Raw genomic sequence first — 15,856 nt, 5'->3', positions numbered from 1 at the left:
CACAAATTTCCGACACACTGAATTTTGATTAAAATAAGCCAAATAAAAATGCATTTTGCATATTTTGGCAACTTCGTGCATATGTTAGGAAATATTGCATATCTGTGCATATTTTCTCCAAATCACAAATTTCCGATTAAACATTTCAGTTTAAGTTAAAATTTGGACAGTTGAAGAAAAATGATCTGATTACAAAATATTTTAAAGAGAAAACAACCGGTAATTCGTAAGCCGTACTCAAAAAATTAGTATCCTGCTTCGTTTTTAAATTCGTTTTAAACAGGGTGAATATAAAGTATCGAAAAAAGCGTTTTTTTTTTAAATCATGTTTCCAATAATAATTTTTACTCAGTATTTCAATAAACAACCTGTTTTCTTGATTGATGAATGGTGATAACGTAACTTTAAAAAATTATCCCATTTTTTTAGAAGAGGAAGTTACGCAAACCTAGGTACTTGATTTTAAACGATAAATAGAATAATTTAAAATTTTCTAGGTTTAAAAACGTGTACAATAAAACAAATCAAGGTTTATACCTCCAAACCCTAAGTTTTTTAGAAAGCTTATTGTAAAGTAATAACATACAGGGTGTTTCATTTGAAAAAATCATGTTACTTGATATTTTGCAAATCTCAACACTCTGCAGTAGTTGTAAAAAATTGACCGAATTTACCATAATAATTTTAGGACCAGACTTAGTAAAAACTGATGCAGTTGTTTTTGTTCACTTTTTCTTTCTAGCTGGGATTTTTCAAAAATGGCATTTTTTTTCATAAAATTGCCCATAAATGATAAACGGTCCATGATAGATCCATAAAACCTAATATGAATTTTCTTAACATTAAAACCTCTTTCAAATAAGCGCATAAGAAAAAATATAACTTTCTTGCTCCACCCTATATAGAAATCACCTATAATGACGAAAATATTTTTGGATCGTAGAAAAAATAAATGTCTATCGTCCAAAAGAAACCGCATTTCGTTATCTTCTTTACTGTCAGAGTAATCGAAGAAATACGGAGCACTGGGACACCCTGTATATGGAAATTTTTCGTGCATATCATCCGAGCCTTAGTCATAGCAAATTATTTTAGTGTTTAGAATATTTGTAATCCGCGAAGATCCTGTATAATAAAAAAAAACACCAATTCGTATGTGGCACACACCAAGTCATCTAAGTAAAGAATTGTATTACAAAAAACAGTTTCTTTGTAGAGAACTAGCCATGGGTAACGAAGTGGCACGTGCCATAATTGCCACAAGATAGTAAATAGAAAACAGTTTTGATACGTATTTCCAATAATAATGAACCACATAAAGCGTGGAAAGCAAAAAAATGTAACATACTAACCATAAATGATCATCCTTTTGGTGACTTGGTCTTCGCTTTCAGGACCGCTCACTTTACAAGTATAGTTTCCGGAAAATTCCGGTGAAAGATCTGTTATGCGCAACGCTCTGTACATTGTATTAGGATCGTTGGTCGCACGATAAGTGAGGTCTATGTGATCTTTAAATTTGCCCAAAGCTTGGGCTGGTACGTTGGTTTTTGGTAACCATTGGTAAATTTGTTTGTCTCCATCAATAAACCACTTAATTTCTGTTACAGTGTGATCTCCGGAAGTGAAATCACAATCCAAGACTACGAAATCTTGACTACCATAACGTATCGCAGAGGGAACGTCCAATTTGTTTATTTTAATTTTTGCAGAACCTGAAAAATAATACAAACGTGCAATATGCAATTTCGTAAACAATACAAAGTGAAGGAAAAAAAATAGGCCAATAGTTAGCCTGAAAAAATTTGAATTGCTTTTTTAACGTTTGAACATTTCTTAGAAAAAGGCTCAAATACAAAAAAATGTCACAACAAACTTTCCAAAATCTCGTGCTTCAAAAGACAGTTGGAGAAACTAAAAAGTGTTTAAAAAATCTTCAGACTTGCAAAAAAATTCTTAGAAAAATTCTTAAATGTAAAAAATTGATCCTGTACTTTTTTTAATTAATAAAAGGACAATGTGTTTTCATCTGCGTATTTTTGTTTATATGTTGATATGTTTTCTAGATTTTTTGAATAAAAAATGAGAATTTACCATAATGTTATGTGATCGTGTAAACAATACATAATGTATAAAAGTGCAGGAAAAAATCTAGGTCATTGGTTGGTCTCTGGAAATATGCCAGGTTTAAGGCAAGCGGTCTAATATCGGAAATGATTCGTATTCTATTTTGAATTGTGCAAAATATGTAAAATTTTATTAGAATGAAGTCATAACCATTAAAAATGAAATTACAATTTTCTCATTATAAATGGATGTTATGTACATTACAAAAAATGTCATCCAGTTTTTGAAACATTTGTTCAATTTGTTTCTCTTTAGTTTTGCAAATTTGTAAAAAAAGTAGCTAAAATCTCCATTACAAAATAACTAAAATTTCTATCAAATTTCTAACATGTCTGTGAATCATAAAAACAAATAAAAAAACCGATACCTTAGATACTTTTTAGAACCATCAAATTACTCTCAAAATTGCAAACAAAATTGTTGCAACAACTTTTTGTAGGTAGATACAGGGTGATTCAAAAGTGTCGGACTAACTCTCGAATGGTAATAGAAGACTTTCAGGTAAGCATAACAATAAATTCAATTTTTTTTTCTTTCTTTTTTTCAATTTTATTATGTAGGCATCTGAATTTACTATTTTATTAAATGTTTTATACACCATAAGACCTAAATTGGTGTTTTTTGCATGTTGCAAGATCTGTCGTTTCCGCTAACTAAATTCAAAAATACATGATCTGAACGGCCAAAAAGTTAACCCAAAATCTAGCCTTTGAAGAGCTATACCTCGTGAAAAAAGGTTCAAATAATTTCACCTCCCAAGAGATGATCCGACACTTTAGAATCACCCTGTATAACTCTTAAAAATGCAACATAATTTTTTATCTGCCAACGTCCCAAAAGTGGCCACTTTTACGACTAAATGTCACAAGTAAAAGTTTTATCTTTCATCTAAAAATTCTGTTTTTGCGCCTAAGCGTTTTACTTTAACCATGTAGTCTCTTTTGATGCTGCAGTAATTTCTGAAGAGGTATATTGTAAATCATCAGCATTCGACATTTTTACTACCAAGTGCACTAGTTAAATTAATAAACACTTTTGAAAATCTCAATTCCGATACTGTTTATAGGCGTTGTTATGATTTCATTACTTGCAAAGCGTCCTCATTATTTCGTTCATATTCTTGCTAATTATAGTGAAAAAAAAATTGTTATTAATTTTCTCTAATTCAAATATCTACTAATACTAAAATGTACTGCAGCGTTGCCAATTTGTGCAATGTTTAAATATTCATATTTTCAAAATCACGCGGCTTAGAAAAATTATAAAAGTGAGCTTCTATTAACGTGTCCTATCACCACATAAGACATTGCCTGACTCTTTTGAATCACCCTGTATAGCGTTGTGTAGTAATTTTATCCGTTAAAAACGCATATGCTACTCCATTTCCGTTAAGTCTGTGCTGACTTCCGGAGTAAATTATGGTCTATGGTCGGTGGTCAAACTACGAGTTTTATTAAATCAGAATTCCTGTATTTTCAACAATAATTAAGCATATTACATCATTTACATCCCTTATGATTCATTAAAATTGACCGGAAGCTGCATGCGGGTTTAGTTAAATTTAGAAAAGACAAAATTATTAAATTTATTTAACTTATTGCATGTTAAAAAAGTTCATCATGCGTTGAATGAATTTTGCAATTTCCGGCGAAATTATTATTTAGAAAATACGATTTAAGTGAGTTTATTTTGATTTCAGAGAATCCCATAGATGTAGACAACATTGTTCAATGAAACTGTTAGCAATGTTTATGCGGGTGATTGCCCAGTTATTCTATTAAATTACTACACTAGATTCTTATTTTATTACATGTAATATAAAACCATCTAAATCGTGTTTGTATGTATTAAGCTCTGACACATTTAATTCATTGTCGTTATTTTCAACAAAAATATAAAGTTCTAAGTTTGAACTATTAACGGTTTTGGATCGCTGATTTTGAAACCATCTGTTGCGTCTGTTTTCATTCTAGAGAACCTGACCCTTTGTACGTGCCAGGAAGGGTAAATCGTACACCTTCCGCTTACAAACCAATAGCACGTGCCAACGGAAAATTGAGAAACACATTGGATTGTGCAAAATTAAAAGACGTAACGTCCAAGTAGAGCATAAAAATAGACCTTATAATAATAACTAGAAGGAGGTTGATTAAAGTCAAGCGATGAAATTCGCTCGACTAAATATTACCAACACATCCAGATGCATAAAAGAAAGCCAAAATTTAACAATACATTGTTACAGTAAATTTTTGTTTAAATATATTATACTTACACAAATACAAACATAGCAAAAAAATTAAAATCTTATCCATTTTGCAATTGCACTAAAAACAACAACACTTAAGTACTCGGTTGAAATTTGCCACTTTATTCGCGCATGTGTTCTATTTTAAAAACTAGCCAGTCCACCACGCTTGAAGTTCAACGCCGAACTGTCTTCGTTTCTATTTTAAGGTTTTGAACCACCATGCAGGACTACCCATGCATGATATGAGCGTTACAGTTTAGATTAACTCATTCATACTAATTAATTTACTTTTCTGTGTTTATTGCACGCCAGGAATCAAGGTAATTCAATAAATACAATTGTAAGGTTTCAAATCCCATTTTATTGTACATCCAGATTTAAAACAACAAATAAAAAATAAAATTAAACCCGCTTGGTTCCATACTTTATATTTACCCAGTATATACAGTGTGTTATTTGCTATTAAGACAACAAGAATAAATTATGAAAGTTGTGTTTGCAAAATTTTTCCAATACTCAAATTGGATCAGAAATTGTAAAAATATGTGTATTTTATGTGATTGACGACGTATTTTATAAAAAAGCGTAACATGAGCGGTAAGCTTAAAAGTGTTGAAAAAAGACAAGAGTAAATTATTAAAGTTGTGTTGTCTGCAAAATTTTTCCAACACTAATATTGGATCAGAAATAGTTTGTAAAAATGTGTGTATTTTATGTGATTGACGACGTATTTTATAAAAAAGCGTAACATAAGCGGTAAGCTTAAAAGTGTTGGAAAAACATATTAAAAAACAATTGTTTTATGAATTTTTATTTTTTATAACCACAGTTTTCTAATTTCCTGATACAAGAGAAGTACCTCACTTAAGTCCAGGTGCTGCAACAAATTTTGTTTCTTTTGCAGAGTCTGTAACAAATAAAGAGGAACAAATCACAAATTTACAACATTACAAAAATTACCTTTAAACTGTTATGAAAAGCAGTAATATTGTCATCAAAGAAATATTTAATAAAAAATTGTTTCACCTGTTGTACGACCCTAAAGTCACATCTTAGTTTTGTAACCTTTGTATCCCAATTGTGTAAAATTGAAACTTTCTTATCTCCTATATAAAACTGAAGTTCTACTAAACGTTTATCACTAACAAATTCAGAAATACATTCTAGATTTAACTGGTGGTAGCAATTTTTTATAAAACGTGGTACAAAAGTATTTTTATCAAAATTACATTTCAATTGATTTTGTAATTGTAATGATGAATGCAAAATGGTTTGATTGTATAATTTCGTGACTTCTAGTAAATTATCTGTTGTAGACTTTAATGTAACATTTTCTTTGAGTGAATTAAAATAGTAAGAAATATCAACATCAACAGGTTGCAAATCTATTACATTCCAAAAATCATTTGACGAATGAAATAAGCAAACCTCAATTCTGCATTCATGTGTATCAGAAGGCACTGGAATTATCCTCAAAACTGTGTTTTTGTTACATAAAGGCAGTATACTGTTACTGCAAAATGTATCAGAAGAAATATTAATTTGTAGTTGCCAATTATCCAAATTAATTAATTTACTTAAAATAATCTCAACTAAGAAAAAATTATGACCATGATATTTACTCAAGTTAAACACATCACTTTCATACAAATTGACGATATCCATTGGATCATTGAAAATTTTAACATTTACATGACTTATTTTTTGTAAACTTGAGCATAAACTCAGTTTAAGAGCGGTGATTTCGCTTTCAACTTTCTTAACTTGCTTTTCCAGTTGTTCAGATTGTTCATATTCACTACTAATTTTTTCAAGAATTTCCTCATACTTTTGCAGCTGATTTAAAGTTATAACTTCCATCTACAAAACGAGATTAATTCAAATTAAATTCGTACAAAATGTGTACTTACATAAGGTGAAGTTTGTTGTTGTCAAACATAAATGTCAAATGTCAAAAAAACAGTTCTCCACATTCAGAGGGCGCTTTTTGTTGAGTGCGTTCCGAATTTTTCGTTGTTTTCAACTCTTTGTACAGATTTCTTTCAGTTTCAAGCTTTCCTTGAGTTTCGTGAAGCTGGAGAGTTAGTTCACAACTACATCAAAATATTAAATATTTATTTTTACATTATTATAAACTGAAAATACTAATTCTTATAAAAATAAAATGCAACCCAAAATACATTGAGTATTTTGGGTTGCATCTTTGTAAAGATTTTCATCTTAAAAAAACATACTTTTTAAATTCTAATCCTGTTACATGTTGTTGCAAATTGAAAAAGTCCTCTTTTAAATCAAAGAGCGTCTTTTGACTCTCATTCAACTCTTTTTTTAAACAGTCGATGGTCTCCTATAAATATATTTTAATTACAATTTTTTTTTATATTTGTGCTCACTTTTGCTGTTTTAAGCTCATCACTTTTTTCCTCAAGTGTACGAATCGTTTTGTTGATCTCATTTTGCGACACATCTTTAGAATCCATAATTGTTTTTAATTTCTTTCTCATTTCTTTCACCTACCCAATTTTTTTAATATTGAAATTATGAAAAAAGTATTAAACGCACCTCTTCTTCCAGTGAGGAATTTTTATTTATTAGTGCACCATATTGCTGTCGTCCTTGTTCTAATATCATTTGTAATTTTTTATTTTCGGTAGTCAGAAGGACATTTGAGTCTTTTTCCTCATTAACTTCCATTAGGATAAGATGTACTTGTTGTTGAAGGTTGTCCTAAAAAATCTACTGAGTGTTTTCTTAAAATTGCAAAAAGTTGCACATCAAAAATAACATTAAGAAAAAAATTAAAATAAAAATATCCAGTAACGTGCCCGTTAGCAGAGTAAAAATAAAGTAATTGACGGAAAATAAGCAATTTCAATAGCCAACAAAGCCTATAAAATTTTGTAACAATAACTCAAGAAGTTTCGCAGAAATTAAAGGATTTTGATTTTTATCATAGAAATTGTTCACCCCGTATATCCGTAACGAAGCTAGGGCTATAGTTTATTTGACAAATTAGTGTTATTTTCCAATGGTTGCAATTTTTCGCAATAATAAAACACCCTGTATAGTACCCTTTCGGTGGATATAGCATTCATGTAATTTTCCAAATTTTCAATTTTGAGACGTGTTTCTTTATGAGCGTTTACTTCTGCACTGTAATTTTCTCTCAATTGAATATATTTCATTTGGAGTTCTTCATGAGCTTTGGCTAATTCGTCAAAACGCTCTTTTTCAATTTGAAGATTTTCGGTGACTTTTTGAAGTTGTTCAGAAATGCTGTCAATTTCATCTTCGATGTTTGCTTTTTGTTCACTATATTCACTACAAAATTATGAATAGTAATAATGTATTAAAAAAATTACGTACACAATAATTTCATTTGCTTGATTTTTGTAATATGATTTTTCACTTTCGGTTTTCAAAATTGTTGATTTTAATTCGTTATTCAAATTATCAATTTCTTTTCGTGCATTCTCTAATTCAACTTGAGTCGTTTTATGCTCTAATTTTACATTATCCATTTCTTTTTCAAGCTTGAAATTTGCGGCTTCTATGTCCTGTAATAGTCTAAAAAATTACTAGTACCTCAGAACTATTTTTTACTTTCTTACACCAACTGGTTTTCATAACCAATCAGTACTTTATTTTGATCTTCTGTTTGTTTCTTAAGATACAAACATTCTTGTTGTAACTGTTTAATTTCACTTTCTCTCTCGATTATTATTCTATTAAGATCGTTTATTTGTTGTTCTTTATTCCACACAATAGTTTGAGTTTCCAAAAACTGATTATCCTTTGCAGAATAGCTTGATAAAGTTTCTTTTAATTCTAAAATGTAAATAAAAAATTGCTAGTTTTTCTCATCAATTTAATATACCAGATGTTTTCTGTTCGTGCAACTTTTTCAAATAATCTAATTCTAATGTTAATTTTCCATTTTCTTGGCTCAAATTTTGCAGGTCATTTTTACACGTACTTACTTCTGATTCTAATGTTGTGCATTCTGCTGTTTTAATTGCAAGCTTATTTTCAACACCCTGTATAACAAGAATTAAAACTTTTCCAATGAGTTAAAACATGTTACACACTGTTAGTTTTTCCTTAGATTCATTGAGGTCGTTTTCTGCTTTTTGTAAGCTAGTTTGTAAATAAGTCACATTTTTGAGGGCCTCTTCTTTTTCATTCCGCATCTAAAACACTCAAAAAGTATACGAAAAACATCCTTTTTAAGGTAAAAACCTGAGATAAAACTTTCTCAAGCTTTCGCAAATTTTTTTCGTATCTATTATTATTATTCATGTGGTCCTCTTCTGTTTGTTTTATTTGTTCTGCTTGACTTTGAATTTTTTCAACAAGTCTGTTAATTTCTTCATCTCGATTATTTATTTGCATTAAAGCACTTTCATACGCTTTTTTTAACTCCACATAAGCTTTTTCCATATCACGACACTGAATTTGAGTATTAAAAAATTACTGACAAGTTGAAAACAGTTACCTTTTTTTTGTTTTCCTCTTGTAAATGTAAAAGACAGTCTCTTTGCTTAATTAAATTTTTGAAGTCTTTTAATAACTCTTTCAGTGCTGCTCTTTCATTTTTTTGCATCTCTTCGTAAATTTTCAACTGACTTTTTGTGCTATTTTCTAGTTTCTTTTTCGTTTCGTCGAGATGAAGATTTTTCTTTAATTCTAGTTCTAGACAATCGCTTAGTTTCTCTTTTACGGTTGATATCTCAGAAAGTTGAGCACACAAAGTCATCCTTTCTTTATCGGTGTCGATTTGAATATAACTCAACTTTTCTAAACTTTGTTTCAGTTCAGTTATCGTGTTTTCTTTCACTTCTACTTCATTTTTTAATTGCTCTCCCAACTGTTTATTAAATTCAGCAATTAGCTAAAAATAAAGCATAAAATCGAATTTCTAATTCAAATTTTTATTACGCTAAGTCGATTTGTCTCTTTACTCATGTCAGCAACGGCATCTTCTAATTGTTGAACACGTGATATTTCACTTTTCAGGTGTTGAAAGATAGTTTTTAGGATATTTTTCTCCTCCAAATATTTGATACGTTCATTTTGAAGAGCTAAAATCACTTTTTAGAAACCCCAAATGTAATAAATGTTATTACTAGTCAAGGTTTGGTGATGAGTGGCTAATTGTTTTTTCAGGTTTTCATTTTCAGCACTTAAAATGGTAAGTCCATCTTGTAAGGTGGCAATGTCTTGGTGATACATCTGTTGAGTTTGGACAAGATTTTGATTTTCCTCTTCTAAATTGTTACATTTGTCGTTTAATTGTTTACGCAGTGTGACAATTTTTGTGCAAAGATGTTTTAAATAATCTAATTTTTCATAATGGGATTGAAATTCTTTTGGTAAATCGCTACAAGACGCTAATTGCGACAATATCAGAACCATTTCATCGATTTGGTTTGAAAAGGACTGATTTTGTTGCAGCATATTGTTCATACTTAAACACTTTTTCTTGTTTTCAATCTACGAAAAAAACTGTGCAAATAAAAAAAATAATAAAGATTTTATTGTAACCTCATCTCGCAGAAAACGGATTTGTTCCATTGCATTCTCAAGCTTTAACTTCAAAGCAATATTTTCTTTCTCAAATTTCTTAAATTGGGTTTCTGGTTCTGGAGGATTCTTTTCGAGTCGTTTGCTAAGATTATCTAATTCGCTTGTAGATTTTTGAAGATTTTCTTGAAGTCGTGCATTGGTTGTTCTTAGTTTATTACTATAAACACAATTAGTTAAAAAATAATTATAATTGATAGATAAATTACACGTCCTTGGCCACCAGAGTGATATTTTTAAAAGCCGTAGTCATTGTTAGAAAAAGTTCTCCAACACATCCTCGAAGCTGGTAAGCCATTTCGGGTAAACAGCTGTTTTGATACTAAAAACACAACAAATAAAAATGTAAAAAATGTTTAAAATGTAGAAAACCAGGGTAGTAATAGAGGTAGGTAATAAAAAATCAGTAATGAGTGAGGGGCCGTTAAAAATGTGTACAACTAATCACAGAAATTCCAGTAATTCCAAAAAAATTCCACCGAAATTCCAGTAATTGAGTTCAATTCTAAAATAATTCCGATAGTTCTTGGAAACTCAACGATTCGATGTAATTTTCAAAAGAAATTATCTTTGATTCCAGTAATTCACAAATAATTAATAAACATAACATTACCTGATACTGAGGCCACATTACAGTTATTTCAAATTCGTTCAACTGGTGTCCAAATCCGTGCAAATCTTGAAATATGCAATGAAGTGAGGAAACTGCATCTTTAATGAGGTTATCTTGATGGTTTAACTGTAAAGCAAGATCTGATTTTTCAAGCTGAAAATCACTACTTTGTTGTTCTAAAGCGGTTTGCAAATGATAAATTTGTGAGCGAAAACTTCTCTTTTCTTCTTCGAGCACTCCTTTCTGATGTTGTAGTTTGTGTAATTCGTCTTCAAAATCAGAAATGACTCCAGTCAATGCTTTAACTTTATTGTGCAATTTTCGATTATTTTCAATCAAGTGTCTGGCGTAAATCTTGCCAAAAGATCTCATATGAAGAAATCGTTTTGGGTAGAGATTGTTTCGAGAAGCCAATTTTTCGCAATGACGACACAAAATCTCTATTTGAAGTTGAAGTGATCTGTTTGATTTTACTAAAAAGTTTAAACGTTTCTGTAAATTGTAGTCTTGCGTTTTGTTTTGTTCCAATTGCTGAAACCAGATTTTGTCGGCGAGGATATTTGCATGACATTTGGAGTCATACTGAAGAGCAAAATACTCAAATGAAGTGTCAACTAAAAAATCCTTATAGATATTTAACACAAAACTAATCTATTTACTTAGTTGTTTTTGGAAGTTTTTATCTTCGATATATTTTTTCAGGAGATGCACCATGTGCTGTTCCGAATGGTGCAAGTTTTGCAAAATATCCTGAAGTTCGCTCATACCATTGATTAACTTAATGTTGTATTTGGGTCTAAAATAATTTTTTTTTGCTATTACGATCTTAATTTCAGAGAGGAAAGTGACCAATTACACTTTCCTCCTCTTAATACAAATAGCTATTACATGTAGGCTGTTGGAATAAAACTACTCCACACGTTGGCCAAAATTTTGTGATTAGAACTGGTCGCATCATTAGATTTCTTATTTTTCTTAATAACAGCTGAGTTCTTGTCTTCGTTAGAACGCTTGACAATTTTTTGGAAAAAATTATGTTTATTTTCACTTTGAGATGAAACCTAAAATAGAGTGTCGTTTGGGTCTTTAAAACCGGTTTATACTTTTGTAATAGATGCAGGTTTTTGCCAACATTTTTCGCTTTCTGATGTAAACTGGTAACGGGCTAGGTTTTGTTCCGAAGCTGCACTATCCGTCTCAAAATTGATGGTAGAACAAGTTTCAATTTTTTTCGTTATTTTAACATTAGGTCTTTGGTGTTTTCTTTTAATAAGTGTGGCAAAAAGGGATTTTTTGGTTTTTCTGTGAGTGGCAGTGTCATTAATAGCTTCAAAATCACCATCGCTTGACGGTGTCTCGTCCATAATGTCGTTTTTCAGGATCTGCACTACTTGGTAAGCTTTCTGTTCCTAGAAAAACAGAAATGTGTGACAAAATCAAACTTGAAAAGTCTCTACCTTCTCAAGTTTTTGATTCATTGTACACTCAGTTATGAAACAACATAAATTCCAGCGATTGAAATGGAAGGAAAAGATGTTGGCAATCAAATTGTACAAAGACAATTCGTACAAGAAAAATTTACCGAATAATATAATACACCTAAGAAAAGCCGAAAATTTGTGCACCTTACTCTTTTGATCGGTCAAATTGCTCGGTTTAAATTTTGGGTACGAACCAAATGACGCATAAATGGAATACTTTTGGTAAATTTCTTGATTGCCAACAGTCTGCAAAGTTTAGTGCTTTAATAGAAAACCAAAAACAGCATTACCTTTCTAAACATTGCAATTTTCTTTTGAGCTGTTGTATGCAAATTGTGACATTTTGACATAAAACAAAACTAATTAAAATGTTACCATAGTATTCAAGACAAGGTTTTTTTGTATAAAGTGTCAAGTTGTGTCTGTTTTTCCCGAACCAAAATGGTCAAAACATTTAAAGATATTTGGCCTCCTGTGCAGCAGCCTTCCGAACACCCCAGTTTGCTGTCAAGTGCAATCACTCTCTTCAGTTTACATGACCTTTACGATGACACTGATCTTCGAGCAATTAACAAATCAAATGCTCTTTTCGCATACGACGGTTATAAATCGTCATCGTCGGAAGATTACGATTCAGAAACAACTTTATATAAAAAGAATGCTTCTCAGACGTTCCGAGATAGTAAATGGTTTAAAAGTGCTTGCATTTGTGTTGTAAACGACTGTTTTACGATGCTATCAGTGATTGCAGCTGCACATAGCACCGATTCTTGGCAGCAAAGAGAGGAACCTTTGTTGTATCAAACTTTAGAAGAAAGGTAAAATAAGTGGTTTAGGAAGATTATAGTGCTGTTGCTTTACAGATATGGGTTTCACACTGAAGAAAATTACGGTGATTACGTTTTAAATGCAAATTATACAAACATGCACAAGCTACAAAAAGACATCAAACACGTCTTAAAACTCCTTGGGGAACTAGCTGACGAAATTTATGTTTTCAACGCAGCCACATCTCTGTCTGTTTATGCTGAAGCACACGAAAAAATGAAGGAAGAAGAAATTCAATTCATGGCGGAGTATTTCAAAAAAGAGGAATATTTCCAACAATTACAGAAATCTTTGAAAACTAATAAAGAAGATACTCTGAAGGAGTTTCAAGAGATGGATAAAGTAGTAGATGAAATGACTGCAGATTTGAAGGATCTGATGGGTAATAATTTTAATTAAGTATTTATCTATTTTAATTATCTATTAAGAATATTCGAATACGTCTTTGAAGTACACAAAAATGTGGCAAAGCTCACGTGAGGAACAAAATTCGTCAACTCTTGAACGCAAAGAAAACACATTTGTTGACGTAATAGTCGGTATGGATAAAAAAATTGAATTGGAGCAGGTTTGCCACGTAGATATCGAACGTTATTACACATTGGCAAAAGAAGTAATTTTTGTTGTCTCTAAAACGATTTCAAAACAATTTTTTCGTAGGACGGTTTAGACGAAATTCAACGTTGGATGGACAAATATGATCAAGAATATGAAGAACAAGAAATGAGAATTTTAAAAACTAAACATAACACTCAAACCGTTATTGAGAAAAAAGAGAAACTGCAAAGTTTGTATGAAATTAGAGAGAAAGAAATGGAGGAATGGTTGGAGTACAAAAGAATTAAAAAAGAACAAGAAGAGGAAGAAGCTTTGAGAGAGTGGGCTGCTATTAAAATACAAGTACGGTGTTTTTTTTTCTGTTTTTTTTATTCCACTGTTATTTCAAGGCGTGGTGGAGACTAGTTATGGTTCGGAGAAAACTGGGACCTTTCAAGAAAAAGAAGAAAGGCCAAAAAGACAAAAAGAAGAAGAATAAAAGTAAAAACTAGGCACTTTATTATGTTAGGTTTTATGTCTCTATTTTATTTTTAATTATTTGTGTACGTCTGTGAGAGAAATATATATTTCAATTTTATTTTTTGATTTGCGCATGAATGGGAAGAAAAGAAAAAATAAATACAATTCTTTATTAAATAGCATAAGGGCTAAAATTTATAATTTACATATCTACAAGATGATACAGAGTATTGAAAAGTAATAATAACTATACAAATTTATCTATTTAAAACTTTTCTAATATAAATGTCCAGAAATAACGCAGCTCCACACCAAATTTTAAAAGTATTATATTTTTCAATTGGACGTTACGTTTTTTTCGTATAAATAATGATTTATTTTGGCACTGTGAGATGAAATGGTGCAAATCGTAAGTAATATAATATTTTTGAGCGGTTTGTCCGTGATTTGCACAATTTCTGATGTCATATATAAATATTTATCTAATTAAAATTAAAAATAATGAGTGAAACACATTTAACATTCGCGTCAAAAATATAAAATAGTTTAAGTACAGATAATTGTATTAGATACAAATGCTTGAAATTAATGATCTTTGGCAGTTGTGAATAACAATACTGTGAAAACGAATAAAAATACAGCGATAACAATAGATTACAAATTTACCAATGTCGATATGTCTTAAACATTATAAATTCTTCAAACACAATAATCTCATTAGAAAAGTTTGTGATTTTATGTACATAATTACAAGAGATCGTCGTTGGTCTTATTTACTTCCTCCATCCTATTGCTGTTTTTGTTTCTTTTCATGGCAGCGTAAATGGAAGCCGCCTTGTAATTTATAGGGCCGTATTTGTAATCAACGTCTGCATATTCTAGGTCACTGAATTCCGGCCGGTAAGGCTGAAAATGAAAAATTCCTTTATTGCCAACATTCGAAGCAAAACTAGAACATCAGCTGAAACACTGGCACACAAAAGAGTTTGTGTTGGTGATTTTAAATTAATTAACATTTAATTGATCACATTTAAAACAAAAAAACACGAAAAACAAAGTTATTTCATAGTTTGGAAAATAAAAACAATGTTAGTTGCTAAAAGAACAAAATATTTTTTTATCCGCAAACGTCACGAAAGTGACCACTTTTATGGCAAAATGTCGGGCCAACTTTTCTTTACTTGAATAACATGTTTTCTTTTTAGGTAAATTCACTTCTATTTGTATTTAAGGAATAAACAACAAACTTATTAACAACTATAAGAGAAAAAAAAATATATCTACGCCTAAGAGTTTTTACTTTCACCATGACATTATTGACATTAACCATTGTTTATTTCTTGTTTCTTTTACTGCTTCAGAGAAGTACACTGTAGATAATCAGTATTCGACATTTTGCACTACTAACTGCACTAGTTAAGTTAATAAATATTTTCGAAAATATCAACACAAATTCCGATACTGACGCGTGATATTTCTTTATAAGCGTTGTTATGATTTCATTAGTTGCAAAGCGTTCTGATTATTTTGTTCATTTACTTGTTAATTATATTGTTGCTTTTTATTCTCGATGTGAATACGTTTGCGGATAAAATAGTATAGTATACTCTGCTGGATTATTTAAAGTCATATTCCTAGTAACATAATATACTATTATTTACATTTTATATTTATTTATTTCAGTGTTGCAAGATTGGAAAACTTTATCATTAGTTGTTTTAGATTTCTCTTAAATGTACAGTCAAACAAAGTGAAAATGACGTTTCAATAAACCAGCTTCTGTTGTGGATGCCGACCCTTCTAACTCCAAGCAGGCAGGGTCGTAAATTCAGCATATTTCAAGATAAATTCCTTTAGAAGCTGGTTTATATCAGAAAGAGAAATGAAGATTTAATTCAGAATTAAACTAATTCGAATTAAGTTGCCATTTATTTTACATAGTCAAACATTTAAATTAAA

The 15,856-nt window shown here is 30.5% G+C and overlaps 4 protein-coding genes across 15 annotated transcripts in view; 1 reads left to right on the top strand and 3 right to left on the bottom strand.

Annotated features, from left to right (window-relative positions):
- Window positions 1-4,547, bottom strand: part of LOC123004019 — a 7,562-nt gene extending 3,015 nt beyond the window's left edge. For all 5 annotated transcript variants that reach the window (XM_044397139.1, XM_044397123.1, XM_044397130.1 and 2 more), the window contains exons 1-2: window positions 4,400-4,547; window positions 1,353-1,715 (exon numbers count right to left, since the gene is read on the bottom strand). In XM_044397139.1, coding sequence (XP_044253074.1) covers window positions 1,353-1,715; window positions 4,400-4,439 — 403 coding nt within the window. In that variant the 5' untranslated portion in view covers window positions 4,440-4,547. The remainder of the gene's footprint in view (window positions 1-1,352; window positions 1,716-4,399) is intronic.
- Window positions 4,548-5,169: 622 nt separating this feature from the next.
- LOC123015784 (putative leucine-rich repeat-containing protein DDB_G0290503) lies at window positions 5,170-12,402 on the bottom strand. Of its 4 annotated transcripts, none has more exons than XM_044415723.1 (23): window positions 12,343-12,402; window positions 12,029-12,298; window positions 11,675-11,980; window positions 11,460-11,632; window positions 11,231-11,367; window positions 10,572-11,185; window positions 10,168-10,280; window positions 9,920-10,118; window positions 9,502-9,868; window positions 9,314-9,456; window positions 8,871-9,266; window positions 8,615-8,824; window positions 8,464-8,565; window positions 8,253-8,412; window positions 7,987-8,203; window positions 7,742-7,942; window positions 7,447-7,696; window positions 6,938-7,102; window positions 6,769-6,888; window positions 6,610-6,722; window positions 6,286-6,468; window positions 5,336-6,235; window positions 5,170-5,282 (listed from the first exon to the last, which is right to left on the bottom strand). In XM_044415723.1, exons 1-21 carry the CDS (start codon window positions 12,400-12,402, stop codon window positions 6,327-6,329), a joined length of 4,458 nt encoding a protein of 1,485 aa, XP_044271658.1. In that variant the 3' UTR covers window positions 5,170-5,282; window positions 5,336-6,235; window positions 6,286-6,326. The 4 variants fall into 4 exon arrangements, with proteins under 4 accessions (XP_044271658.1, XP_044271679.1, XP_044271669.1 ...); XM_044415744.1 differs by having other exon boundaries at window positions 12,029-12,282; XM_044415734.1 differs by having other exon boundaries at window positions 12,197-12,298; window positions 12,343-12,380.
- A 49-nt stretch (window positions 12,403-12,451) lies between these two features.
- On the top strand, window positions 12,452-14,015 carry LOC123005489 (dynein regulatory complex protein 9-like). The gene is made up of 5 exons (XM_044399275.1): window positions 12,452-12,870; window positions 12,916-13,262; window positions 13,309-13,493; window positions 13,541-13,780; window positions 13,828-14,015. The coding sequence occupies exons 1-5, from the start codon at window positions 12,494-12,496 to the stop codon at window positions 13,927-13,929; spliced, it is 1,251 nt and encodes a 416-aa protein (XP_044255210.1). The 5' UTR covers window positions 12,452-12,493; the 3' UTR covers window positions 13,930-14,015.
- A 654-nt stretch (window positions 14,016-14,669) lies between these two features.
- LOC123016327 overlaps window positions 14,670-15,856 on the bottom strand; it is a 193,403-nt gene continuing 192,216 nt past the window's right edge. For 4 of the 5 annotated variants that reach the window (XR_006413436.1, XR_006413433.1, XR_006413437.1 and 1 more), the window contains one exon: window positions 14,710-14,803. The gene's annotated coding sequence lies outside the window, so the exon portion shown is untranslated. Of the gene's footprint in view, window positions 14,804-15,856 lie in introns of all 5 variants that reach the window. The other variant, XM_044416666.1, reaches the window with a different exon arrangement.

The sequence above is a fragment of the Tribolium madens genome, unplaced genomic scaffold, assembly GCF_015345945.1.
Source record: "Tribolium madens isolate multiple individuals breed KSU strain unplaced genomic scaffold, Tmad_KSU_1.1 Scaffold_11;HRSCAF=98;Tcas5.2_LG3b, whole genome shotgun sequence".
NCBI lineage: Eukaryota > Metazoa > Arthropoda > Insecta > Coleoptera > Tenebrionidae > Tribolium > Tribolium madens.
The sequence above is the reverse complement of the archived record's forward strand: the minus strand, read 5'-3'. Positions and strand labels throughout refer to the sequence as shown.

Excerpts from the sequence above, each read along its gene's own strand:
- LOC123005489 (XM_044399275.1), top strand. The coding sequence starts at position 12,494 with ATGGTCAAAACATTTAAAGATATTTGGCCTCCTGTGCAGCAGCCTTCC. Across the intron at positions 12,871-12,915 it reads TATCAAACTTTAGAAGAAAG|ATATGGGTTTCACACTGAAG; the intron begins GTAAAATAAGTG and ends GTTGCTTTACAG. Across the intron at positions 13,263-13,308 it reads AGATTTGAAGGATCTGATGG|AATATTCGAATACGTCTTTG; the intron begins GTAATAATTTTA and ends TTATCTATTAAG.
- LOC123015784 (XM_044415723.1), bottom strand. The coding sequence starts at position 12,402 with ATGTCAAAATGTCACAATTTGCATACAACAGCTCAAAAGAAAATTGCA. Across the intron at positions 12,299-12,342 it reads AAATTGCAATGTTTAGAAAG|ACTGTTGGCAATCAAGAAAT; the intron begins GTAATGCTGTTT and ends TAAACTTTGCAG. Across the intron at positions 11,633-11,674 it reads AACCTGCATCTATTACAAAA|GTTTCATCTCAAAGTGAAAA; the intron begins GTATAAACCGGT and ends ACTCTATTTTAG.